At 46.0% G+C, this 27,520-nt stretch overlaps 2 protein-coding genes across 3 annotated transcripts in view; one reads left to right on the forward strand and one right to left on the reverse strand.

Annotated features, from left to right (window-relative positions):
• Window positions 1-15,205: 15,205 nt before the first annotated feature.
• Window positions 15,206-22,634, reverse strand: TIMM21 (translocase of inner mitochondrial membrane 21). The gene is made up of 6 exons (XM_024754919.1): window positions 22,059-22,634; window positions 18,510-18,572; window positions 18,317-18,414; window positions 15,986-16,059; window positions 15,794-15,899; window positions 15,206-15,698 (listed from the first exon to the last, which is right to left on the reverse strand). The coding sequence occupies exons 1-6, from the start codon at window positions 22,357-22,359 to the stop codon at window positions 15,603-15,605; spliced, it is 738 nt and encodes a 245-aa protein (XP_024610687.1). The 5' UTR covers window positions 22,360-22,634; the 3' UTR covers window positions 15,206-15,602.
• A 684-nt stretch (window positions 22,635-23,318) lies between these two features.
• The window catches only part of FBXO15 (F-box protein 15), a 40,567-nt gene continuing 36,365 nt past the window's right edge, over window positions 23,319-27,520 (forward strand). Inside the window, exon 1 of one of the 2 annotated variants that reach the window (XM_024754893.1) lies at window positions 23,319-23,461. In XM_024754893.1, coding sequence (XP_024610661.1) covers window positions 23,319-23,461 — 143 coding nt within the window. The remainder of the gene's footprint in view (window positions 23,462-27,520) is intronic. The other variant, XM_024754894.1, reaches the window with a different exon arrangement.

The following is a 27,520-nucleotide window of genomic DNA, read 5'->3' on the forward strand; positions in this document are numbered from 1 at the left end:
GGTATGGCAGAGGGTCTACTCATGACAGGGAAAGCACGTGTGGTCTCTTCATTAAGGTCACCTGTCCTGCAGAGGGGAGGAAATTAATGGTAGTATGCAGAATAACACATCCTTAGGGGACAGAGGGGAGATGTGTATAAAATTAGGAGGAGTAACGGACAGAACCTGATGGACTAAAGCTGAGGTATCAGTTCAGGTTCTTTATCTCAAGAACACAGAGACACTTGCTCCCCACAGGGCATGGCTTCCCTCTGCTGGGTACTGTGCTCCACTCCTGCTTCTAATTTTTCAGTCTTTTTATTACTCTCCACCATCTGTTCCCAAAAGCTGAAGAACATTTGTGTACAGATGAGAATTTTCCTCAAGTGAGGCAGAACAGACAGCAGGCCGTAAATATTTTATACTTTCCAGGATCATTTTCTTTCAGAGTATTAAGAATTCATGCCGACAGCTGGTAATGGGTTATCTGAAGAATGCTTTGCTTAGTAAAGCATTTATCTTGGTAAAGGATAGGAAGAAAGAACTTGAATAAATTCAGAGCTGAGGTTTCAAAGTGCTACAGCATCATTTCATTCATCGTGGTAGACTCACCTACCTATTAACGACATTTTAAATTCTCCTCTCTGAGTATTTGTCTTCAACAATTTTTTTTGAAACAGTCTCCAACTTACAGAAAAGTTGCAAATAAGTGCAGTACAAAGAACTCTTTTTTCTTACACCGTCTGAGAATAAGCTGCTGACATGATGTCACATTACTTCCAAATCCTTTACTGAATATTTCGTACAAATAAGGATATTCTCCTACTTTAATGTGCTGAATTGTGTCTGCCCAGAATTCATCTGTTGAAATCCTAACTCCCAGGACCTCAGAACGTGACTGTGTTTGGAGATGGGGTCTTTTTTTTTTTATATAGATCTTTATTGGAGTATAATTGCTTCACAATACTGTGTGAGTTTCAGTTGCACATATGGAGATGGGATCTTGGAAGAGGTAGTTAAGTTAAAATGAGGTCATACGGGTGAGCCCTAATCCAGTATGGTGTCCTTATAAGTAGAGGAGATCAGGATGCAGACACACACAGAGGGAAGACCATGAAAGGATCGGGGAGAAGACAGCCGTCTACAAGCCAAGGAGAGAGGCCGCAGGACCAACTCTGCCGATATCTTGATCTCTGACTTCTAGATTCCAGGACTGTGCGAAAGTAAGTTTCTGTTGTTTAGCTTCTCAATCTGTGGTACTTTGCTGTGACAACCCTTGCAAACGAATACACCTACACAACCACAGTACACAACAAGCACAGTACACAGTACTCATACGTGTTAAATCCATATTTACTTCTACATCCATCCACGTGAATGAACAGCCACGGGTTCTTCCGGGGCCTCCATCTCTGATCCAACCACACAAGGCTCATTCTTGGTTTTTCCCTTTTCGTATTTGCGGCTCTCTTCTCTGATAGTGTTCCTTGGCTTATAGCTGCATTCCTCCAATCTCTGCGTCCACCTTCATGTGGTCTTCCTTTCTCTGGATGCCTCTTTCTGTCTCTTAGAAGGATGCTGTCATTGGGTGCAGGACCCACCCTAACCTACTATGATCTCACCTCAATCCTAACCTTAATTGCGTCTTCAAAGAACCAATTTCCAGTTAAGGTCACATTCTGAGGTTCCAGGCGAACAGGAGTTTTGGGGACACTCTTTAATGCAATAGAGGATCAGCGTGGGGCTCATCTTTGGTTCCCTACATCCACGGGCGGCTCTGACCACAGTGTCCATCAGACGGTTGCTCTTCATCCAGTCTTGCCCTGAGTAAGATGGTGATGTTCACTCTCATTCTTGTGGCTCATCGGACACTGGGAGGATGCATAAGCATGGCATACAGTTCTGGTCTCCAGTCCTGAGCTGTGCAAAAGTCTAATAGGTTCAGCTCCCTGTCCTTTATCCCAGCATAAAGGGATACCGGGATACTGACACTGAAATCTAGCATATCCGGTATGAACTCATTTTTGCTCTGTCCCTCTGTCCCCCACCAGCCAGGGCCACCTCTGAGCTCCTTTACTGTATCAGAGCCATCTTTATTCTTAGGCTAAAATTCTTAGGGTCATCTGTGATGTAGCAATTTGAGAATTTATGGCAATGAAATAGAAGCAACATGCCCTATAGTATGCTGATTGGGGAAGGAAATTATGGGGGCTACTTTCCTTTAAAGGTATATTCCCTTTGGGTAAATTATGAGTTAGCTCAGAGTTGCTAAATGTATTATTGTAAATCATTATATTGTTCACAGCTTCAGTTAAAATAATCAAAAATTTTACTACTCTCAAGTATTTAAAAACCAGGACCAGTAGCTATCACTAACTAGAGGGAAGGTCATTTATTGGGGGGGGGAATAGTAAGAAAAAAAGATAGTTTTTTTTTAATGACATTTGATAAAGGAGAAGGGGGATAAAGGGCACATTTTTCTTTAAAAATATACTGTTGTGGTGGTGGTGTGATTTTTCCTAATTTCTCATTTCTACATCATCCTTTTGCATTTTGACACTGCATACTTGGTTTACATATGTTAGACTGTCCCTGGTAAATAAAATTGAATTCTTGTGGTCACACATTTCCACTGTACAGAAAAATGTGGCATTAAGTTCAAAACTTCTAGTCTTAGTCAATGTGGATAGTTATTTTTGAACAAGGCAAGCAGATGAAGTGGCAATTGCAGACCCTGTTTACAAGCATACTGTATTCCAAGCCTCATACTCAGCTGAATATGTATATTCACCTCTGACCCTCACACTCCTTGGTCTCTGTGTCACCTGCCGATAAATTGACACTCAGCGAGGTTAAGTAAAGTTACCCACGTCACTCAGTCATGTCAGTGGCAGAACAAGGGTTCCATTTCTGGGTCTATGTTGCTGTGCCCCTAGCTACTTGACCATAAAACATTTACTGATTTTCAAAATAGAGACACAGATGTAGAGAACAAAGGTATGGACACCAAGGGGGGAAAGTGGCGGGGGGCAGATGGTGGTGGGATGAACTGGGAGATTGGGATTGACATATATACACTAACATGTATAAAATGGATAACTAATAAGAACCGGCTGTATAAAAAATAAATAAAATTCAAAAACAAAGTGAGATCATATATATATATAAAATGGAATATATATAATGGACTATTACTCAGCCATAAAAAAGAATGAAATATTGCCATTTGCAGCAACATGGATGAATCCAGAGAATGACATTCTAAGTGAAATAAGTTAGGCAGAGAAAGACAAATATCATATTATATCACTTATATGTGGAATCTAAAAATTAATACAAATGAATCTATATACAGAAAGACTCACAGACATGGAAAACAAACATAGTTACTGAAGGAGAAAGGAGGGAGATAAATTAGGAGTATGGGATTAACAGATACAAATGACTGTACATAAAATAAGCAACAAGGATTTACTCTACAGCACAGGGAACTATATTCAATATCTTATAATAACCTATAATGGAAAATAATCTGAAAAAATATATATAACCGAATCACTTTGTTGTACACCTAAAAATAACACAATATTGCAAATCAACTCTATGTCAAAAAAAATAAAAAATTTAAAAGATTAAAAGAAAACCATTTACTGATTTTCAAATCATAGTTTAACACTATCTTGCAGCCAAAAGCAACAAGGAGAAGCATCTTTCTTTCTCCTGCCAGCCAGTGGCTCAGTGCTCCCAGCCCAGCACGCTGAGTGGGAGTGGGAGATCGGGGACCCGTCTCCCCACCTCCTCGTGCTTCTGGGACTGTATAGCTGATGCCCCCTCACATGTGAAAACAATCCCAGGGCAGGACCAAACCAGACTCCCACAAGTAAAGTCATAATAAGAAACAAGGGCAGTGGGAAGAGATAGTCATAATGATAAAAGAAAATGTTCTATGCAGTATGCAGAGGAAAGATTTCATAGCACAAAGAAACCATTTCTCCTTTTCAGGGATAAATTCAGACCCTAAGTTTAAAATATAGTTGAACTCAATGACAAGGTTTTAAAACAGACACACAAAATAGCTTTAATTCTTCTCCAAATAGTTCTGCTCAATGTAATTTTGAACAAGGTATTTGAATGGCATATTAAAAATACTTCAGAGCTAAGGGTTTCTTTCTTTCTTCTTTTTTTTTTTTTTTTTTGCGGTACGCAGGCCTCTCACTGTTGTGGCCTCTCCCGTTGCGGAGCACAGGCTCCGGACGCGCAGGCTCAGTGGCCATGGCTCACAGGCCAAGCCACTCCGCGGCATGTGGGATCTTCCTGGACTGGGGCACGAACCCGCGTCCCCTGCATCAGCAGGTGGACTCTCAACCACTGCGCCACCAGGGAAGCCCTATTTCTTTTTTGATATGTAAGTTATTTTGACCAAGACACAGAATCTAATTAAGCTAAACCCTTTAAGCACATTAAACAGTTCTGTCTTCCTTCTCATTCTGCAAATATGCTCAAATCTGAAGGCTGGTCTCCTACAAAGTGCAAGGTACTGTTGGTTTCTTGGAATACTACTTCATAATGTCACAATTTCCATAAAGAGCCAAAGGGTATTTCTGAAGTCCATTGCAGGTAAGCAGAAAAATCACATGTGGGATGTCCCTCTGGCAGTCCTGTTAGGGGACTTCATGGTAACATCTGTAAAAGGCATTGAGGTGAACAAAGACCTGAATTATATTTTTGAACTCAAGAAATTCACTGCAGTTTTAACCTTGAGCAGATGCGTGACTGTGTCCATAATCTACCGTTAAATCCCTTCAGTTATTTCCAACCAAGGCTCCTAACGTCCGATCAGCTGAATTATAGGGCAGCAGAACTGTGGAATAACATCATCTGTGGTTTTAGGGTTTTCAGGGGAAAAAAGAGACAGCTCTACTAGAGTCACGATTGTGGTGGGACTCAGTCAGTTACAGCCTGCTCTCTGTTCCTTTTCGACACTTGGCTCTAAATGGCTCTTCCACGGCTTGGAGCACAGGGAAAGCTCGGCTGGAGGAAAAGCCTTTGTTTGCTGCTTCCCTTTGGGCACACGGGGAGCCGGACAGAAGCTGCATCCAAGGCAACCTTTGCTCTCACCAGGAACAGTCAAATAATTTACCTCTGTGGCAGGTTAATTGACCTTCCCAAACTGAGCTACCGTCTGTGTGCCAGTGTCTATTAAATGACCGCAGATGTCCTGTTTGCAGATGGGAGCGGAGCCCTGGGCAGCATGGCTGTGGAGGGACAAGGACGTGACGTTTGAGTTCAGGGGAAGTAGCTGTGCGAGCACAACCCAGGGATGTCCAGGACTGTGTGTTTACCGACCCCCTGCTAAGGCTCTCATCCGCAGTAAGAAGATGGCCTCCTTAGAGAGACACCAGCATGAACAGGAAAGCCAGAGAGTGACGAGCTTGCTACAGCAGGTAGAGCCGACGGTGGGTGTTCCCTTGGCCGGTTGTTCCCAATTGGTCCGTGTTACTTGGATATGAATCCATTAAAAATGACAGATTCTTGGGCCCTGTCATGGATTAAATGGTGCCTGTCCCGGAAAAAGATATGTCCCTGTTGGAATATCTGGACCCTGTGATTGTGACCTTATTGGAAAGAGTCTCTCTTTTTTTAAAACTTTTTGTTTTATATTGGCGTATAGTTGATTTGCAATGTTGTGTTAGTTGCAGGTGTACAGCAAAGTGATTCAGTTATACATATACATGTATCCACTCTTTTTCAGATTCTTTTCCCATGTAGGTCATTACAGAATATTGAGCAGAGTTCCCTGTGCTGTACAGTAGGTCCTTGTGAGTAATGTAGAGTCTCTTGCAGACGTAATCAAGGATCTTGAGAGGAGACCATACCGTACGGGTGGGCTCTACACCCAATGACAAGTGTCTTTTTGAGGGAAGGGGCGGGGCAGAGACACGCAGAGAGAAGGAGGCCCTGCGATGAGGGAGGCGGCCATGGGAGTGACGCTGCACAAGCCAGGGAGCACCCAGAGCACCGGAGGTGCACAGAGGCAAGCAGGAGGCTGTCTTCCCTCTGGAGCCCCCGAGGGGCGTGGCCCTGCCCACAGCTGTCCTCGGGGTTCCGGTCTCCGTCTCTCCTGTGTACATTTCCATTCCTTGTCGGTCCTCCTTCCTACCGTCTCCCTGGTCTCCTTCTGCCTCGGTGTCCCCGTGTCCATCGCCCTTCCGCTGGGCCTCCGTCACCTCCTGCGACCCCTGGTCTCCTTCTGCCTCGGTGTCCCCGTGTCCATCGCCCTTCCGCTGGGCCTCCGTCACCTCCTGCGACCCCTGGTCTCCTTCTGCCTCGGTGTCCCCGTGTCCATCGCCCTTCCGCTGGGCCTCCGTCACCTCCTGCGACCTCTGCACAGACTGAGCGAGCCTCCCTCTTTTTAATGTCTCGTCTCGTTAATCCAGTCTTCACTTTGCTGCCAGAGTATCTTCAACACAAGTCACCTTCTTTCTTAAGACCTCTCAATGGTACCCTGCCCTTGGAGAAGGAGGTGTAGTCTCCTCAGCGAAGGAGCGAACATTTTCCTGACCACAGCCCTTTCTCCTCGTAGCCAGGCTCCATCCCAGCTTTGTTGTGAGGCCCCGGGGAGGCTTCTGGGAGGCGAAAGAAACAGGACAGCAGTCTTGGAGGTGGGGCAAGGTTCGGGCAGGGCGACAGGGGGCACCTGGGAGACCAACCCTGGGGCCTCAGCGCTGGGCTGTGAGGGGAAGGCAGAGCAGTGGCAGAGCTGAGAACCAAAGAGAGGCTCAGGGGCAGGGGAGCGGGAGAGGGGGTGCAGCGGAGGGAAGGAAAGGGGAGCGGGAGAGGGAGTGCAGCGGAAGGAAGGAAAGGGGAGCTCAGGGGGGGCGTGGAAGGGCCGAGAGGAGGCGGCAGGGAGAACGAGAGCTTCGCCGCTGCGCATCCTTCATGCAGACCCGACCCTCAGCTAAGGCGGGACAACGCGGACATTCCTACCCCACCTTCAGCTGCTTCCCTCCAGGGACCTTACGGTTCAGCCCTCTGATGGCTGAGAGGCCCTGGTCACTTCATGCCCCACTGGGCCCGGCTCATGGAAAAGGTGTCTATTGCAATGCCACCCCCTAATAGATGCTCTTCCTTTCTTTAGTTCCTCAGAATTTGGCTTCTCTATTTTTGACATTTTTCTGCTTTATTTAAAAAATCAACTCTTTACTTCTTTAGAGCAATTTTAAGTTCATAGTAAAGTAGAGGGGAAGGTACAGAGATATTCCACAAACCCCTGTCTGCACGCAGGGTACAGCCTCCCCTGTTATCGACACCCCCAGCAGATGGTACATTTGTCACAATGGATGGACCCACAGTAACACATCCTTATCTCCCAAAGGGTGTAGTTCTCATTAGTGTTTATCTGGAGTAGATTCTGTAGGTTTGGAGAAATGTATGATGACATGTGTCCATCACAGTACCCTGTGGAGTATTTTCACTGCCCTAAAAATCCTCTGTGCTGCACCTATTCATCCTCCGTGCCTGCCGCAAACCGCCCCCCAACACACCCCCTCAACTCCTGGCAACCACTCTTTTTATTGTCTCTATAGTTTTGCCTTTTCCAAAATATTATACAGTTGAAATCATAAAGTATGGAGTCTTTTCAGATTGTCTTCTTTCACTTCGTAAGACGCATTTAAGGTTCCTCCATGTCTTTTCATGGCTGGATATCTCATTTCGTTTTCATGCTGACTGATAATCCATTGTCTGGATGTACGGCAGTTTACTTATCCATTCACCTACTAAAGGACATCGTGGTTGCTTCCAACAAATTGCAGGGGAAAGAACACTTCTGAACTCATTCTATGAGGCTGCCATTACCCTGATACCAAAACCAGACAAAGATACCACACAGAAAGGAAAATTACAGGCCAGTATCACTGATGAACATGGACGCAAAAATCCTCAACCAAATATTAGCAAACCAAATCCAACAATACATTAAAGGATCATACACCATGATCAAGTGGGATTTATCCTAGGGATGCAAGGATTTTTCAGTATATGCAAATCATACAAATTGAAGGAGAAAAACCATATGATCATCTCAATAGATGCAGAAAAGGCTTTTGATAAAATTCAACATCCATTTATGATAAAAACTCTCCAGAAAGTGGGCATAGAGGGAACCTACCTCAACATAATAAAGACCATATTTGACAAACCCATAGCTAACATCATACTCAACGGTGAAACGCTTAAAGCATTTCTTCTAAGATCAGGAACAAGACAAGGATGCCCACGTTTTGGCAATTATGAATAAAGCTGCTGTAAACATCTGTGGGCGAGTTTTTGTGTGGACATAAATTTTCAACTCCTTTGGGTAAATGCCAAACGTGATGGCTGAATTGTGTGGTAAGAATACGTTTTGTAAGAGGTTAGTTTTGTAAGGAACTGCCAAACTGCCTCCCAAAGTGGCTGCACCCTTGTGCGTTCCCACCAGCAACAAGTGAGCGTTCCTGTTGCTCCACAGCCTTACCAGCATTTGGTGTTGTCAGTGTTCTGCGTTTTGGCCGTTCTATTAGGTGTGAAGTGGTGTCTCAATTTGTTTTTAATTTGAATTTCTCTGATGACATAGGATGTGGAGCATCTTTTCGTATGCTTGTTTGCCATGTCTGCTTTATTTTTCAATCCTTTGTTTACATTTTTGTTTCTACATGCTGGAGCTTGCTACAGGGCTAGTTGGGACTGTGGGGGCTTGTCACTCTTGATCTCAATGTTTCTTTCACTTACTGAGTGTTTAGTATGTGCAGGCACAGTGAGATGATCTATACTAATGAATTCATATGTTGTCCTCAAGATAGAGGATGCCTTTTCCTTTATTCAAGTCTTTTTTTTTAAAATCTCCTTCAGTAGAATGTTAAATTGTTCTTTATGAAGTTCTTGTGTGCTGCTTTTTTTGTTTTTTGTTTTTTTTTTGCGGTACGCGGGCCTCTCACTGTGTGGCCTCTCCCGTTGCGGAGCACAGGCTCCGGACGCGCAGGCTCAGCGGCCATGGCTCACGGGCCCAGCCGCTCCGCGGCATGTGGGATCTTCCCGGACCGCAGCACGAACTCGTGTGCCCTGCATCAGCAGGTGGACTCTCAACCACTGCGCCACCAGGGAAGCCCATCTTGTGTGCTTCTTGATATGTTTCTTCCTAGATGTTTTCTAAGCACTTTACACATAATTATCAAAAGAAATTGTGAGATAGGCACTATTATTATTCCATTTTACAGAGAAGTGAATTACCTATCACACAATGGTGGGCAAAATTGGGACTTTAACTCAGTTAAGATTTTCTGAGTCCGGAGCCCAAATGCTTGATCATAAAACAGAATAGCTTTTTAAGAAAAGTAGATTGAGTCCTTGGACCTATTCACTGCAAATAAGAAAACAAAATTTTGAGCAGCTGCTTTGAGAATAAAATGGGGTCCTGGTGCAAGATCGGTGGGATTCTCGGTGTCACTTAACCGACTTAATGAAATGACACATTTCTAATTCTATACTTCTTCCAATTGGTGAGACACATCCTCACCTCTCCTGATCCAGTGACACCCACAAGATCTATCTTGCCCAATTTAAATCAGGAAGAAGGAACATAGATGTTTGTAAGTCTTTATTATAGTCTGTTAAGGAGCAAATAGGGAGAAGATGGAGAAATGGAGGAGGGAGGAGGGAGGCTGGAGAGAATACAGACAGAGAGTCGGAGAGTGATGGAGAGAAGGGGACATACTGAGGAAGAATGTGGGGGAAACTGAGGCTTGATGGGTTTTAAATGAGAGTTAGAGACTGCATCCTGCCATTTCCCCAGGGCACGATCTTCTGTGCGAAGTCGCCTGGGTATTGGAGTGTGTGGCCCCTGTGTGCTTCCCTCCCTGGAATCCCAAATCTCTAGTCCAGCCTCTAGAAGTCTGCAGGTGGCCTTTGTATAGGAGGAGTGTCAGCAGCCCACTTAGAACACGTCCTCGGGGCTACAACCACAGGAACCAAATCAAGAACACTTCAAAGGCCGTTAGCAATCAGGCCATGGGCTGCACTCCTGTCCCCCACTGTTAGAGCGTAAGGTGAGCCCTGCAAGAGTGGTAGCTGCCAGGTGGCATCACTAATGAGAAGCTGGGCACATGCATTGGCATGCCCCGGTTACATAAATTAGAAATAAAATACATCAGTATTAATAATAACACAAGCAAATGATGCCATCATGCTCGATAAAGACAAAAATTAACATTTTTATAACTGACATGAAAAACAATAAGCCTATTACAACCCGATTATTTGAAACTACTTGAAATGACATATTATTTTTATGTATTATGTCCATTTTGTACAAGTGTAGGTTAAATACAATTGATACCAATGACTGTGACATTTAGCTTAATAGGTTTATGGTTTTTATCTGAATCGTTTCTAAACAAAATTGGCAGCATTTACTGGCAGCCCATCACACACAGTGGCTTCTTGGGAAAACATAATAGCTGGTTTTCATCGTCTGTGCCTGTTTGGGTCCTTGTGAAGTCAGTACATGGTACTTTAGTGTCTCCTCTGTAGGCAGAAAGCCATGTGCCTTGCTCAGCACACATTTGTTTTATACTGTTTACTTCTCTCTGAAACAGTACTGACAGTTTGGCTTAAATAAATGAACATTCCCATTGCCACGTCCTCACGTGGCAGGAACAGTACGTGAATGTGAACAGTGGGTTCTCATAAACAAGGCTCCCCTGGACTGAAGCATCATGACTGACAAGTCATTTGATTCTTCTCTTCATTGTTGCGCTGCCTCCTTCCCGTAATTCGATGCTACAACACCTATCAAATACAACGTGAGCAATACGTGCCCCGATTGATACCGCTTGCCTGCAGTAAAGTCAGGACTCTCCAGCTGAGGAATTTGACCTTTTCAACTAACTTTTCGTTTCGGCATGCTTCCTTTTATTATTATTTTTTAAATGGCTCAGAACTTAATCAATGGAAATGACACATGTTGAACATCTCCTGAGGTCTTTGCATTGCTGTTAACTGTTTTTTTAAAAATAAATTAATTTAATTAATAAATTATTTTAATTATTAATTTAAATTAATTAATTAATTATAGCTGCGTTGGGTCTTCATCGCCGCGCGCGGGCTTTCTCTAGTTGTGGTGAGCGGAGGCTACTCTTCGTTGTGGTGCGCGGGCTTCTCATTGCGGTGGCTTCTCTTGTTGCGGAGAACGGGCTCTAGGCGCGTGGGCTTCAGTAGTTGTGGCGCACGGGCTTAGTTGCTCCACGGCATGTGGGATCTTCCCAGACCAGGGCTCGAACTCATGTCCCCTGCATTGGCAGGTGTATTCTTAACCCCTGCGCCACCAGGGAAGTCCCCTGTTAACTGTTTTTAACAAAAGTTTGCCATTAATTCCATGAAGAAGGGGAGAGGACAGAAAGAGGAGAAGGAGAGGCATTTTATAATTTACCAGAGATCTTAGTATGATGGTTGTAAACCAGAAGCACTAATTTTTTCTAGGTTGGGTGGGGGATTTGGAGATGGAATGTTGGTGGAAGAGGGACAGAGGACCTCTGCAAGTTGTCTGGGTGTCAGGGGAGATGGGGGGCACCTTCCTTACAAGCTCTGTGTAAATCACTGACTGCTGACAGCATCACATGCCTTGTGGTGAGAAGAGGGGTGGCCCTGGGATGCCACCTGGCACAGTCCGTGGATAATTGCAGAATAGCCAACGAGTCTGGTTAATGCCAATGGTTATTTTGAGCTGCTTATGTTGGAGTTTTTGAGTAAATAGTTACACAATTTTCACTGCAAAGAAATGTTTTACCACAAAAACATTCTTTTCTAAAAGTGCACAAAACACTTTAGGGTCAAATCAATAGACATGAATCAAAGCATTTACTGTGGTTCTACTAACTATTTGATCAAAATATTACTTTCTTTTCTTTGCATTTTTGTTTTATCATATTATGAAGTAAGTGGTTTTACAAGTCGGTTGTTCCATGAACCATCTTTTGCTGGGGTGTGTGTGTGTGTGTGTGTGTGTGTGTTCTGAAGAGGAATGTATGTTTTCCTTTTTCCAACCCTGCTCCTAGAGGAATTTCAATCTTTTAAAGGCATTAGATTTATGTTATTTTGGTTGTTATTTTGTTTTACTGGTGCAGGAATGCTTTGGACTGTGACAAGACTGCAGCCATAATTTTTGCAGTCTTCTGTTTCTTAGAGCTGGCATACTAGGACTTCAGCAGCTTTTAAAGTCACCTTCTGAGAATTGTGTTGCCTGTTTTAGAAGTATCTATAGATGCTTCTAAGGCTTAGTTTTAATAGAACTTTTGAAAACCTACTATCGTCCAAATACTCTAAGAACTGACGGTACAAAAATGAAAATGGTACCTCCTCTGTCTACCATCTAAACCTAAAGGGAAGACGAGATCCAACAGCTGCAGTCTAACCAGCTGCCAGCTGCTGAGGAAGTGCCTTCTGCACCAGCACATGGGATCCTTATAAACACCTTACGAGGTGCTGTTACTGTCCTCATTTGAGAGACGAGGAGACTGAATTGCAAAGAGGTAAAGAAATGGGAAAGGCAGCGTCAGGTTAAACGCTTAGGACGTGAGTCAAACCACTCCGTTCGCACCCCAGGCTCCGAGACCACACAGAGCGGATGAGCTCGAGCCCCTTGCTGCTGTAGCAGATGCTCTTACTTGCTCCCGAATGCTGGGCCCCGGAAGATAGGTCCACATTGTGAACATCACCCTATAAGGCCCAGGATGTGAATAAGTTGAGGATCTTGAGGGGATGAGTTCATCCCGGATTATGCGGTTCAGTGGGTGGAGCGTGATTTGGCCCCAGGCTTCCTGTTCCTGGAGGTCTCGTCCTGACTTTTCTCTTATGATGAGTCCAGTATTCACCAGCCCCATGACCTTCGCTTGGACCATTTCCCTAGCGGTGCTCCCTCTATTGTCACTGTCTCCTGCATTGGTTGGCATATAGTGTATATGTCCTTTCTGAGATACTATGAGGGTCTGGGAGGCGCAAAGGAAGGTGAAACAAAGTGGGAATCAGAAGAGATTGGTCCCAATCCCCTAGTGGGTAGCGACCCCTCGCTCTTGTTCTGCATCAGGTGGACCCAGCAGGTGTTAAAAGACTCTAAAAGGTTGAATGGATGAGTGAGAAGTCCTGTTTCTGGTTCCCAACGAATAATAAAGCCCCATGTTCCCCATCAGTAAAACTAGAGCCCCTAGTCAGCCCCCTATACCTGTGAGGACCTAAGGAGAGAATGTCTGGCAAGAGGTGCTTCTGGTGGGATCCCCTGGTGGCGCAGTGGTTGAGAGTCCGCCTGCCGATGCAGGGGACACAGGTTCGTGCCCCGGTTCCAGGAGGACCCCATGTGCCGCAGAGCGGCTGGCCCATGAGCCATGGCCACTGAGCCTGCGCGTCCAAAGCCTGTGCTCCGCAACGGGAGAGGCCACAGCAGTGAGAGGCCTGCGTACCGCAAAAAAAAAGAGGTGTTTCTGGCTTTGCAGACATACGGCCGGGACTGCAGGAGATTTGGCAGTCTACTTCTTTGTGTGCTGTAAATGCACTGTCAATAATTATGGGGCAAAAGTAATGCCTTGTGACCCCAAGGAATTTTATGGAATGCAGTAGAAGGCTTTTGAAACTGCCACTGAGGGGAGGAAAAATCCTACCCTGCCAAAGACTGGCCTGATTAAGCATTAAGAAAATTCCAAGTGCCTGAGAATGTTTAGTAGCAAAACACACATAACCTTCTTAAAACAGTCTACCAGTGAAACTTTGGAACTTAAGGGTCTGAAGGAGTGGCCCCGTGGAGTCTGAGCTGGTCCAGGGTGGCTGGACTAGGCTTGGGGGAGGGGGGATCAGGGGGACGGGACTGAGGCAGAGTACTGGGACCTGACGGGATTTACCGTTTTCAGGGCATCTGGGAATCACTGAAGGATGTGAGTGGGCACAGGGCGCAATCAGACCAGAGTTTAGAAAGCGGCTCTTGTGCCATGAGGAGGGAGATTAGTTGGGGAGAGACAAGGGGCAGAGACTGGTGTGGAAGCCGATTCTAACTTCCTGGCCGAAGGCCTCTGGGAGCACCCAGCACACAGGGGTGGTGGGAACAGGGAGTAGGGGACGGATTAAAACTAATGTATGCAGGAAGGAGAAAAAGGTGTAGCCGAAATGGTAAAATTAGATACAAGTTAGGCTACTGAAAGAACACAATGTTATTATAGTGGAGAAGAGCAGAAAACAGGGTTTTGACCTATCTGTATACTAATGCATAAAGTCTGGGGAGGCTTGAGGATTTAGGGTAATAAGGTAGATAAACTCTAAGGCTGAGACTAGGCTAAGGACACACTCAGGCCCTCTTCCAGGCTGCAGATGTCCTACTGTGTCCTCACTTGGGTGAAGGAGCTCTGTGGGGTCCCTTTTTTTTTGTCGTAACAAAAAATGTTTTATTAGAAAATGTGGGGTCCCTTTTATAGGACACCAATCCCATTCACGAGGGCTCCACCCTCATGACCTAATCACCTCCCAAAGCACCCCCCCCGCCCCTTGGGGCTTAGAATTTCAACATATGAATTTTGCAGGGACACAACGATTAAGACCATAACTGAGATTGCATACCACAGTATTTTAAAAATCATTCTTCCACCCAAACTTGCCAGGTTTCTGCTCTTATGTATCCTGTACTTGGCTCCGGGTACAAGAGTGAGGTCTGATAACGCTAAGGTACCTGCAGAGGCCCACACACCTGGTGAGAGCCCAGGTCCACCCAACTTTAGAGCATGCACAAGTACCCCAACTCACAGAGGGGGAAACATGAGACAAACTAGATTGCTAAAAACCACGCAACGTTGGGCTTCCCTGGTGGCGCAGTGGTTGAGAGTCCGCCTGCCGATGCAGGGGACGCGGGTTCGTGCCCCGGTCCGGGAAGATCCCACATGCCGCGGAGCGGCTGGGCCCGTGAGCCATGGCCGCTGAGCCTGCGCGTCCGGAGCCTGTGCTCCGCAACGGGAGAGGCCCCGACAGTGAGAGGCCCGCGTGCCGCAAAAAGAAAAAACAAAAAAACAACAAATAAAAAACATGCAACGCGTACACCTATCTATGATAATTTTGGAGAGTGTATCACTTGGTTCCCTATATTTCTCAAATATTTTCAAGTGTTTCTCAAGTCAGATTCCAAAATATGTGGAAGGAAGCTGCTTCTGACATCTTTCTGTTAGTTTCAATTTTATTTCAGACTTTTTACAGTTATACAACATGAAAAAGCATTAAATACTGCTATTTTCTTATTTACGTGGTGTAAAATTTTTAATAACAAAAATTTCTTATCATAAAAGATGATGTTAAGTACAGCAGAAACACCGCTCATGATCAGCAATTCAATGATTGAATGTAAGGTGTGCTCTATTTCATGATTTTTCACTGTACAAGAAAACCTCTAATTCAGTTTGTCTAAATGCAACAACTACCCAGTTGCCTTCACTTTTATGAGCTACACTCCTTCCTGTTTTATTCGAAATAGACTCTGGAAGAGGGCTGTGAAGATCAGAGCCTTCATGTGCATTTTTCCACATCCGTAAGGAAACACGTGGTTGCTTGTTCTTTTAATTGTCTTAAGATCGATTATCTTCAATGACAATAGTTCTTCTAGAATATGGTTCAAGTTCTACAAATATATATTGAAATTCATATTCGCCACTTTCTGGGTTCTGGAAAAAAATAATGAGTATCAAGGTGTTGCCCTGCTCTTTGGCGCTTTACGTTGAGTCTGCGTTCAAGAAACCCCATCACCACACGATCTCACCTCTTTCACTTCAAGATGCACAGTTCCTTGCTTCCCGGGCTCGGAGCCCTGGATGTAGAATTTCACACGCATGTGTTTCAGCCCATCTTTTACGTACTCTATAAAACTGTCAAGACAATGAAAACACACAAGCCTGAATTCCTCCCACTTAAACATCACCCCAAGCTCTCAAATCCAAGCCGCCTGCAGTACCTGACGTGCTGCCTTCTGCCACGTCTCGTCATCTCCCCATAGCCTTTAAGGGGCTCACCGAAGACACTTAGGACCTGCAAAGTAAGGTGATGCTTCCTCAGTCAGGGCTACTTTTTTTAAGCTTCCTAGGGAAATATTTTCTGACAAACTGAGTGGTTTATTTTAGAAAAAAAAAAAAGCCTGGGACTCTTTCAAAATGATATCTCCAATGATAAGAAAACTGGGAAAAGAGTTATTATGCAAAAATCATCCCATAATTAACACTCAAACTTTTCATGCACAGAGAATGAAATAGGTAACTTTATGGTGTTACTTGTAGTTTCAGAACAGTTAGGCTGAAGTGGAGCTGTTTCCACTCCCCTTTTACAAAAAGAAACACGATGTAACAAAGTGTTCAAATATTTAAATGTCTGAACATTTTTAGTGAAATTTACCCAATGGGGTCTAATACTAAAAGCTATGAGATCAAAATAATTTTTTAGTTATTAAATACACAAATAAAAACAAGTAATGATTTATTTAAAACAAACCAGATCTAGAGGTAGGAATCCATTATTCCCAATGGGAGAACTCACAATGAAGTGTAAATGTAATTTTTACTGAATTTAAAATGCAAATACTTCGGAACCTTTTCAAAAAAACAGAAATGTGATATCAAACTATCACTTCAAATCTGGAAATTTTTCTTATTTGGTCTGTTGGGCATCTTCAGTATCAAAATTTTCAGGCACATATAGAGGCACATATAGAGACTAATATGTAAGATGAGACATATTTAAGAACTGTGTAGCTGAAACGGTTGTTCAAATAATTTAATAGATTAAACATGTCTGTATCAAAACATAAGTATTTTCTATTTCTCAACCAAGCAAAGTGCCTGGCAAACAATAGGCCCCTAATAAATCCTAACAAAATCGAACCGTTGAAGTTTAATTATTCTTCATAGAGCTCTTTTAGGCGGCAAATTAAGTTATGACCTTAATAATACCTCGCTCTTTGTGTTTATTCTGTGAAGTTCTGTTTTGTTCAAAATGCTGAAGATCTATGAAAGACCGAGTTTGTGAATAACACAGCAACTCTTCCTCTCTTCTTAGAGATGCGCCCTAACATGTAATTACGCTACTGCTCCTGTTTATTTCTGGACCCTGTAAAGGGTTTCTTGTCAGGGGTAATTAGGACTCCCAGTAACTCTAATGGGAACCTCCTTTACTCCCTGCTGAGTTTCAACTTACTCAGAGGGACACCTCCCCCTCTGCCTTCTCCTCCACAGTTCTCAGACTGCCCTGAGTCCAGTAAAAAGAAAGATGCCAGAGGCCATTAGCTCCTGCCGTTTCCGCCCTGACAAGATTAGAGACACTCATGGAGCATTTGGAGGTGGTGCCCCAGGGAAACCCAGGGCAGGGCATGGACGCTGAGAGGATCTGCGGGTTCAAAAGCTTCCCCTCCCCAGGGACCTCACGTCTGTTTCTCTGACATTTACTCCTTGGTCTGTGTGAGAAACAGCCCTGATATTTATGATGCCACCTGCCATTTTCTTTCAAAGTACAAGAATTAAGATGTCAATGAGTAAGATGTTTCAGTGCCAAAGTTTTCCCCCCAGGAGTAAAATCTGGCACTGCACGGTCTACACGGGCTTTCTATCTGTGACTGGAAAGCCTTATGAAAAGCTTCCTCTGGACAGGATCCTTAAAAGAATCGAGGCGGCTTTTCCACATCTGCATCCTCCAGGGCGTGGTTCAGGCAGGCTGTGCTTAAAAGCCTAAGTGTGGAATCACCCAAACTGGGATTGAGGTTCTGGCTCTCCCTTTTACCGGTTCAGTCATCTTAGTTGAGTTACTTAATCTCTTTAAATATCAGTTTCCTTCTGCAAACAGGATAATAGTAGCACCCAACACAAGTGGTTCTTGTGAGACTCAATAAAGACGATGTGCTCAAACACTGAGCAGAGTGCTTGGTGCACGATATGCTCTCAATAAGCATCAACAAGTACTATTATGATCACAAGATTATGAATCAGGGTTTTAAAAAGACTAGTGAGTTTAATACTCTGGTATATTCTAAACATTTATTATTGATGACAACTAGTAAAACGACTCTCTTGTACCCTTAGGATGGAAACACCGCCGCATGGACCTTTGGGTGCTACTCGTAATCAAAGCATTTCAAGTACAGAACAAAGAGCTAATAACATAATCACAATCCAACCACTACGGTTTTATTATTATATAAATCCACCCGTCTCAGAACTAGCACGTGACCTCTGCCTGCCCGTCCCACCACCACATCCCTCTCCCTGATCAGAGTCTGTGTAACGCAATCTTGAGGACTAACCTCGGGATGTAATCTGCATTTTTCTAGGGCTTTCCCATATATCTTATTAGGACTGGATGAAGAAAAGAGTTCTCTGAAGATCGTGTAAAACAAGCCACCTGAAAATCAAAGAAAAAGCTCAAGCAAAGCGAGAGCGAGACAAATGGAAAATGAAAAAGATATTCAGGGGTTTTATACTTGCTGTGTTTTCAACCTGTAATGGTGATTCCAATAAGCACCACTATTAAATAGGTAAAATCTCTTCCAGCTTCTTTCACTGTAAAGAGAAAACACCACTGGTTACACGTGTGCCGGATGTGGGCAGGGATGCTTCTGGCTTCAGGATCTCTAGCAGGTGAGACGTGGGCTCAGGACCTAAAGAGGGGGTCGGTACATGTTCTGGAGCAGCTGTTGTCAAATCTCTCTGTGAATCAGGACCGCCTGAAGACACTTTCTGGAAGAACCGCAGCAGGATTCTGGGCGCAGGGCTTAGGAATCGATTCTCTACTTTAGGTAGCATTATGATTTTAATGCCTCCTTATTGTCTAAGATGAGGAAACCCTTTGAACAAGTGATCCAGTCCCTCTGAGTGGAAACAACGGTCCTCGATTAGGCACCACTGGATACGGCCTGCTGTTCACACAGTAAGAGACGTGTTGGCTTTGTCAGCTGCAGTCAAAACGGGCCTCGACCCTCAACAGTCAGTGACCTTCCCAGCCTGCCACCCTGCTGGCTGTGAAACAGAACTGAATTTAGAACAGAACTTTGCTTGGCAAGGCAGATTTGTGAATCGAACTGCTTTATAAAATGAAGAACCTGCACAGATACTGCACTTCCTTTTTTTTTTAAAAATAACCCATCTCATTCTATTCTCTACCGAGCTCACAAAACACACTTAATGCGCAGTAGCTGCCCGCTGTGAGCCCGGCGGCACGCTGAGAACACGGCACCCCGCGCTGGTCAGGAGCCGCGACGTTCCCCGTGACCCAGATCAGGCCTTTGCCCCAACACCTTTGCTCCCGATTCCCGCCCGGCACACTCACCGCTGCTTCGCTTAGGCTCTCGGGAAGGCTCTTCCCCGTTTATTCAACCACAAACATCGACTGTATGTACTACGTGCAAAGCCCGCACCGAGTGTCACTCAGCCCACGCGTTCTCGAAGTTTGTTTAAGCACCATGTTACTCTTCAGCAGAAGCTGCTCATCGTCTCCCTTCCTCTTCTTGACCCTCTCAGACCGTATACTTTCACACAAAACCCCTCCTGCCATCTGTCTCTGCAATGAGGGGTGTTGTGGTGACCACCCACGTGCTCCCCGCAGGACCGAGGCTCCCGTTACCCCCGGTGCGGGGAGCTGACATGGCTGCTGGTTGGCGGAATCCCTGCATCCAAGGCCCTGGCCCTCCCCACACCCAGTGCCTGGCTGGTGCCCAAGCCCCACACCTTGAGATGAGAGGACTGCAAGGGCCAGCCCAGCCCCTGAGCTCCTGCAGGACCGGAGGAGGCCCTATCGCAAACGCCCCGTGCTTCAGCTTCTCCCTCTGCCCAGCCCAGCCTCCCCACGGGAGGCCCCCAAACCTCCTGCCCACAGACCCCACTGAGTCTGCTTCCCTGGAACTCGCCCTACGACGGGGCTACAGGAGTGGTCCTAGGAAGCAGCTCCAAACTGGGATTTTAGAGCTGGATCACTGGCCACTGGCTGGCCTCGAGAACTCGTCCCTGGTGGCAGGAGGAGCTCAGGCCCGGCAGGGAGTGGTCACACAACTGCCGCGGCTCTCACCACTGGTGGCCTGGAACACCGGTGGGAGGGAGTGCACTGATGGGTGTCGCGTTTTGGGAATTTAGGGGGAATAAGCAATTATAAGGACTCGGACTGGATGGCTGTGGTAGCAGGCTGCCAATGCACTGGAGAAAGGTAGTGAGAGGACGAGGTAACTGATCACCAATGAAGGTCAAGTGTGAAAGTCAGACGCCTCCTCCACAGCAAAACAGGAGACTGCTTTGTTGCACCCAGAGGGCAGAAAAAGCTGAGGACCAGGCCCAGGGCAAAAGAGTAGCAGAGAGGCTGGACTCTCACTCCACCAGGTCTCTTGCGCCAAGGCCAAGGTCTGTGACTTGGGAAGAGAGGGAGCCTGCAGCTTGGCAAGGGGGTATCAAGGCTGACGCACTCCAGAATCTTGAGTCCACAGGTTCTCCTGAAGCCTCCGGCGTGAAGCAGCAGCTCATGCCTCCCAGTTGAAGGCTAGCTCTTCTTTCTCCTTGAAGACCTGGCGGGGGCTTCCATCTAGCGAGACATGAGCTCTGGCCAGGTTACAACATAACTGGGAGGAAAGAGGAAACGGGCCATCCCCAAAGGGGCTGGAAGCCCCACCAGCAGAGCCGGCTGTATCCTAACGGCAGCGTGAAGGGTCACAGAATACAGAACTGGACAAGTGAGAGGTGATCAACAGGGGCAGTACTCTCCTCTGAGCAAAAACTCAAGTCTGACAAGCAGCCTGGGAGCTGGTGCGTGGCTACGTTCGCTCTTGGAAAGACGGAGAGAGCGTGATCCACATTAAGTGAAGTAAAAATGACAGAACTGCCATGGCAAACTCTGGGCACGCTCCAGGGGGTATAATACACCGAGGGCAAAATCCACCAGCCGACTGTCCTGTAGGAGGGCCTGGAAAACACTTCACAGCGTTACAGAACAAAGCGCCCTGATGCCATGGGGACGGCCGTGGCATTGAAGCCAGGTGGGAGCAACCATGATAATGAACGGCTCAATTTCTGGATGTGAATCAGTCTTCAGACCTGGAATCCATTTACCGAAGGAAGGCCAGCCTCTATACTGAGCAAGTATATGTGATTCCCCTGGTCCTTCACCTGAGCCCTACGGCCATTCACTTGGTGACTGTATGCTGGAAAAGGGGGACACCCAAACACTTCAAGGTCTGCTGGACAGAGTCTGAGCTGACATCAATACCCCAAGGAGTCATTATGGTCCCTCTGTTATGTACGTATGGTGGCTGTATAATAAAGAGCCTGGCTTGTAAAAGGTTCACAGCTGGGCCATGGACTTACCTGGCAGTCGTTTCCCTGATTCCCAACGTATAACTGGAATAGACATTCTCAGTAATTGGCAACAACAGTCCCTACTTTAGTTCCCTTGAGGCAGATTAAAAGCTACCATAATGGGTAAAGTCCAATGAAAGCCTGTGAAACTGCCTCTTACCAAAATAGTAAATCAAAAGCAGTATCACACCTAAGGGGGAATGCCAGAGGCAGTGCTATTCTGAAAGACTAAAGATACAGGAGTGGTTGTCCTGGATATCAGAAAACTGAGACTGGGAAAATCTGCATTCAATTTTTAGTTGTGTGAAATTGGGGAAATATGCCTTATACATACTAATGAGTACTAATGTCTGTCTGAAACAGTAAATTTGAGGCTCAAATGAGATGAACTAACATCTGGGAAACCTACTTGTTTATAAAGTTCTAAACAATGGTTAAGTTTTATATAGCTGTCACCAAACTAAGAAAAGTTGAGAAAAATTTTATAGACATAATTCAGCAAAGTTATATCAAAACCAACTTTCAAATCTGAGTTCAGATCTGTGAAGAAAATTGTGGGCCTGTATTCTCTGGTTCTAAACTGTGTTTAACGGTTCTACCTTCTAATTTGTGTGAACTGTTTATTCTTAGCACTGAACTTGTGTAAAAGGGCACTGGCAGCTCTCATCACGTTTGCTGAAAGACTGACCGTTACAGGGACTTCCCTTTTACCTTTCTGTGACGTTGAGATGGCGGTTTCCCCGCTCTGACTTCTGTGCACAGACACTTGTTTGCCGCCGTCCTCCTTCGCTCTCTGCGGGCTCTGTCCTTGCGTCCAGATGGTTTTCTGGGTGACTCCCAAAAGACACCTAGGTCGCACCGTTCTCTTCTGCTCTCGCGGCTCCCATCTCCAATTGGGCTCAGTCTTCAAGCACGCTTTGTTAAGTACAAAGTGTGCCAAAAACAACCGCTCCCCCGAGGACCTGTGCAGCTTCTCCGTACACCGTACAGCTCGTAGGAAAGTACAAATCATGTTCCCGGAAAGCCGCTCCGCTTAGGGAAGATGCCAGCTGTGACGAGCAAACCTTCACTACCCACCACACACCCAGCCGGACGCGGACTCCAGTCCTTGCGTTCACACCAATAATTCTGGCTCCAGCAACGTAAATCAAGATAAAGTCTCCCGAAAAGAGTTGATGTCCTCCTTCCCTTCTCTTCGGCCCTCTTTTTACTGGAATTAAAGTGATTCGATTACTTTCTATGCTGACATTCACCCCATCCCCGTCAGGCCGTTGCAAAGCAACCGGGGAAACCCCTAGGAGTCCTGGGAATAGTAGTTTGAGGGCGTCACTTCTCCCAGAGTTGCCGCAGCGGGGAAGGCACAAGGACTACATCTCCCACAGTGCAAGGCGGCCAGAGCGCGCGCTGACCTCTCGCCGCCTCCCAGACTCCCCTGCGCGGGCCCGTGCGCACGCGCCGCAGTACCTGGCGCGACAAGAAGGCGGGGCCGTGTTGGTGGTGGGCGGGGCTTGTGCCCCTGGCGCTAATTCAAATAGAACTTGCAAAAGTCAAGTTAGCAATTATAAACTGCTTGTTCCTGCGACCCCTAAAGAATCCCCTATAAACAGAAATTCTCGTTCTGATTGTCGCTATCATGTTCCTTATGGGCAGATGATGTAGCCTTTGCGTTTGTTCTTCCTAAGGAAACCAGACAGGAAACCGCGCAAACTACCCCAGAGCCAGGAGGTGGGAAGGGACAAAGCCACCACAAAGCCCCACGCGGCCGCGAGGTGTCCCCGGCCTCAGCACGTCGGACGTGCGCAGAAGCCGGGCCCCGGAAGTTTCTAGAACCGCCCCTGGAGCCCGTGGAAAAGCGGTATTATCCTCGGCCCTGCCCCGCTTCTGCGCACGCGCATGGGGCGCGCGCTGGCGTAGGGTGGGCGTGGCCCGGGGCGGTGCGACGGCCGGAAGGAGGAGCGCGCCGAGCAGCATATGCGCTGGGTCTCCATGGCGACCGGACGCGGCCGGCAACTGCAACCGCCCTGGCGCGGCCTCATGGCGCGGCCCCCGCCACTTGGCGGCGACGGCTCGGCTCGCGGGAGAGCGGGGAAGGCAGCCGGGGGCTCGGGGTTCAGGTGACTCTCGGGGGGCGCGCGCCCAGGGAGCCCCTGCGAGGAAAGCCCCTCACTCCCCCGCCTCCCTTTCCCTTTACTTAAGTTGGTTCCGCCGTGGCGAGTCGCTCGCCGCTCCTTTTAGCCCGGGAAAGGTCTGGAAGGACGGCGGGAGGAAGTCTCTAGAACTTGGAAGCGTGGGGTTACCCCAAGTCATGATACAAGTAGAGGAGCTTCCCGGGAGTATTTCCTCAGTTCGTTCAGTTAGTGGGCCCTGCGGGGAACGGCGGCGTGCGAGCCCCGCAACCCTGAGCAGCCCTCGCGGTGAACCGCCGCGTGAACGCGCTCACCTGCGGGGACTGGTGCGCAACTCCGCGCTCCACCCGCGGCTCGCTGGCAGGGTCCCCTCCAGAACGCGTTCCCGAAGTTGCTTCCTAATTCTGGGACCGGGAGTCACCTTTTGTCTTTTTTATGACTTTATAACTTAGAGAAGTAGATTCTGCTTATCAAACATTATCGGTTTTCTCTCCCGCTCCCAGTTCACGAACGGAGGACTCAACCCCTAACCAGGTAACTCTGTTAGGCAGGTTGGTCTGGGAGCTGCACCTCCGACGTCAAGGCCTGGTCTGAGTTTCTAAGCAAACCCTGGAGGGATGCCTTCTAGACAGTTACCCCATGGTGCTCAACCTCTAATCCTCTAATGCCGTCTTCATGCCCAAGCGCGGGGGCGTGGGGTGTTCTTTGTTCTGGTGTCTGGAGGCTCGTCTCGGTTCCATTTCTCTTGGGGTACCATGGGCCTGAAGGGTGGTCCTCTTCCACAGTGAGAGAAGGCAACTTCGAGGAGTGAGCTGGGGAAGGAGCGGGTAGTGGGAGCTGGCAGCTGCTTTCCAAAAGGAACTTCAGCTTAACTCCAAGGATAATGGCTCACTTCTCAAAGCGAGTGATCCAGTTTGTCAGAAATATCCACGTGCTATCTTGATGCCTTGTTAAATTCCTCTTTCTGAGCTGGTCCCAACTCTGCACACATCATCCCAGTTAGATTACCAGGTGGAGGGATAATGCTAAGGACCGTTTGCATTCTTGAGGACGATCTTTTTCCTTGTAGGTATTCTCCATTTATAGATATAAAAAGTCAGGCATAATATGCCTTCTAGCAAACCAGATGTCAATGTTTAAGCATAGAAAAGTATTTTGTTACTTACCAGCTCAACTAATTAAGGTATATTTTTTTCCCCTGAATCTCCAGGACTATGTCCTCTGTCCATCCTGGGATCCGCTAACCCTACTTACAATGGTTTCAGAAGCAGGGCCCCTCTCCCTTGGTATTATGGTAATAGTTGGTTCTTGAAAATAGCTGTAATGCTAGACATATCACAAGCCTCGTGACAAAATGGTGACAATGCCTGCAAAATTTCTATTATGTAGGAGAGAAAGACAGGAATTAAAATAGGAAGCTTGAACTTTACATTAATTTGCCACTATTACTAAAAGTAGTCTTTATATATAATGTGCTTTTAGTGGAAGCGAAGTGACTGTTATAGGATGAATCTTTTATTACTTTGAAAGTTGAGTGAACTTTTTGTTGAAATGATGTAATTAGAATGCCTGTAATTATGCCTGGCTTGGGAGTCTGCATCTCAACCTGTGATTTGGTGAGATGTAAGTTCTTTTTGGTAAAGAAAAGTCAGCTCCTAAGATTGATTATGGTCTGCATAGGTGGTTATTTTTAATGTCTCAGTGCAGAAGAATTAGTTCTTAACAAGGAATCACACAAAATGTGTGATATGTGTCAACCTGTTTAACCCTAAATGTGAATTTGTATAAATAAATACCTTAAACTGTAAGAAATACAGCAGAAAGCATATCAAGTTGGCTTAATTTCTACTTGGTCTAATTTCTTTGATTTGTCAGATATTAAAAATCAGGCCCAGAAAGTAGGTTTTTAAAATACCAAACTTAATTCAAAGCAATCAGGTAAAGTTTGTTGCTTGAAAAAAGGCGGTTTTAAACTAAATGTCATCTTACTAATTATATCAGCTAAATGTGTACTTAACTTTGTAGACGTACAGAGCTTGTTGCCGAAATCTTGGCTTCTATACACCGGTGCCGAGTAGAAATACAGAGACAGAATTTAGGAGGAAAGAAAAAAAGTGGCTTTATTTCTTTGCCAGGCGAAGAGGGAACACAGGGGGCTAGCGCCTCCGAAAACTGTGACCCCCTTCCAGAGGGTAGTGAGAAGTTTTATAGTAATGGTTTAAAGAGGGCGTAATCAGCTTGTGGACATTGTTCTGATTGGTTGGTGGTGAGGTAAGTGGGAGTCGGCATCATCAACCTGGTTCCAACTGGTCTGGTGTCTCGGTGGGTACTTGTGGGCAGCGTGCCTTCGTTAATGGTTAACTTCTCCCACCTGGAGGACGTTTTAGCATCTGCAGAACAGCTCAAAGATGTGTGTACCCATTGATGGGGCACCAGGACCTTGCCCCAAGGCTGAACTATTGTTTTCCTTGACTTTTTCTCGCTTGTCTTGTATCCCCTCCCTTCCCTAATTAACAACTGTTTGAATCTGCCGGTTGGAACTCAGGGAAGGTCAAGGAGGCTGGATGAAGGCTATTTCCTATAATCAAAGAAATGGGGGGCACAGAAAGGCTTTGTGTCCAGGAGCCCCACAGGGCCCTGCTAGGGATCAAGCTCCATGAGCACAGGCATGGAACTTACTGATTGTTAATTGTGTGGCCCTTAAAAATGTGCAGTTAGTTTTTTTTATGGAGAAATGGAGATGTGCTTTCAATGGTACCAGAATCCATACTAATAAGATGTATAGTAACTATAGTAACGCGGTGGAAGGAGCTCTGGAGGACAGTCAGGAGGGGAGGGTCCTGGGGCTCTTGACCTCTAGCTTGGGACCTTGAAGAAGTCACTGTTGGCTGCCTCGTTAGAGACTTAGTCTTCTGCTCTGGAAAGGAGGGACTCAGGAGATCTATTTTAATTAAGGAGAAACAAAACAGCAACAAATAGGCTGTACTTTTCGAACAGATAGGAGCCAGTGGGCAGGGGGTGCCTTCCTGACGTGGAAAATTAATGTAACAGCTTTGGGGGAAAATGTTAAATAACTGGTGAGTCATATAATACATTTTTATGATAAGACAAACACTGATAAGATATCCAGCAGAATGCAATATTTGCATTAACTTTTAATATTAAATAAGAGACTTCAAAGAAGTTTTGTGCTTTCTGCAGGCTGTGCTCCAAGATTTCGGGGGGCCTGGTACTCAGAATGCTGTGTAGGCCTTTGAAAACCACGGCTCCAGCCTAAAGGATGGTGCTGTGAAACTGTGCTCCCAAACTTTCTTGTATATGGGCTCTCAGTTTTAAAGCAACAAAACCCCCACAATTCATTACATTTTCAGTATATTAAGAAACGTTAGAAAGTACATGATGTTCTGTCCCTTCAATCTTCCAGCCCCCGTTTAAAAACTACCACCTGTAATTCCATAATCTTGTGAATCAGATGTATTACCGGTTAATACCTTGTTATCTTTCCTCGAAGATCGCTTTTCTTTGTATGTATGTGTTTACATTTTCCCTCAAGAGAGAAATACAAAAATAAGATTATGTAGTACATACTGATGTAGCCTTTTTCAGTTGATGTTATTAATTTAGCAGATATTTATCGAATGCCTTCTGCATGCTGGGCATGTTGTGGGTGCCGAGGAATCAGCAGGGAACAAAACTCGTGCAAAAGACCTGCCAGCATGGTGCTTACACCCCAATGACAGCAAACAAGGTAGACGAGCAAAATGAGTGGTGTCGGATGGCGGTAGGTGCTGGGGGGGGCATTTGTGTGTGTGTGTGTGTGTGTGTGTGTGTTTGCGTGCGCGCGCGTGCGCGGGATATGGATTAGAGTTTTTAGAGAGTATGGCTAGAAGATCTCAGGGATACAGTGACATTTGAATGGCGGCCTGTATCCAGGAGGTGAGGGAGCTGGCCGTGCAGACATCTGGGAGATGTCACGAACTTGTTTTTGTGCAAACACTTCCACTTGTATTGAAACTGTCCCTTTTTATTGGCTGAACGTGGCTTACT

This window comes from Neophocaena asiaeorientalis, unplaced genomic scaffold (assembly GCF_003031525.2).
Source record: "Neophocaena asiaeorientalis asiaeorientalis breed wild unplaced genomic scaffold, Neophocaena_asiaeorientalis_V1.1 scaffold124, whole genome shotgun sequence".
Lineage (NCBI taxonomy): Eukaryota > Metazoa > Chordata > Mammalia > Artiodactyla > Phocoenidae > Neophocaena > Neophocaena asiaeorientalis.

What these genes read in the sequence shown, in the direction of transcription:
- TIMM21 (XM_024754919.1), bottom strand. Translation starts at nt 22,359, where the DNA reads ATGATTTGTACTTTCCTACGAGCTGTACGGTGTACGGAGAAGCTGCAC. An exon ending in TATTGGAATCACCATTACAG is followed by an intron (nt 18,415 to 18,509) that starts GTTGAAAACACA and finishes TTTGATTTTCAG; the next exon opens with GTGGCTTGTTTTACACGATC. An exon ending in TGCATCTTGAAGTGAAAGAG is followed by an intron (nt 15,699 to 15,793) that starts GTGAGATCGTGT and finishes ATTTTTTTCCAG; the next exon opens with AACCCAGAAAGTGGCGAATA.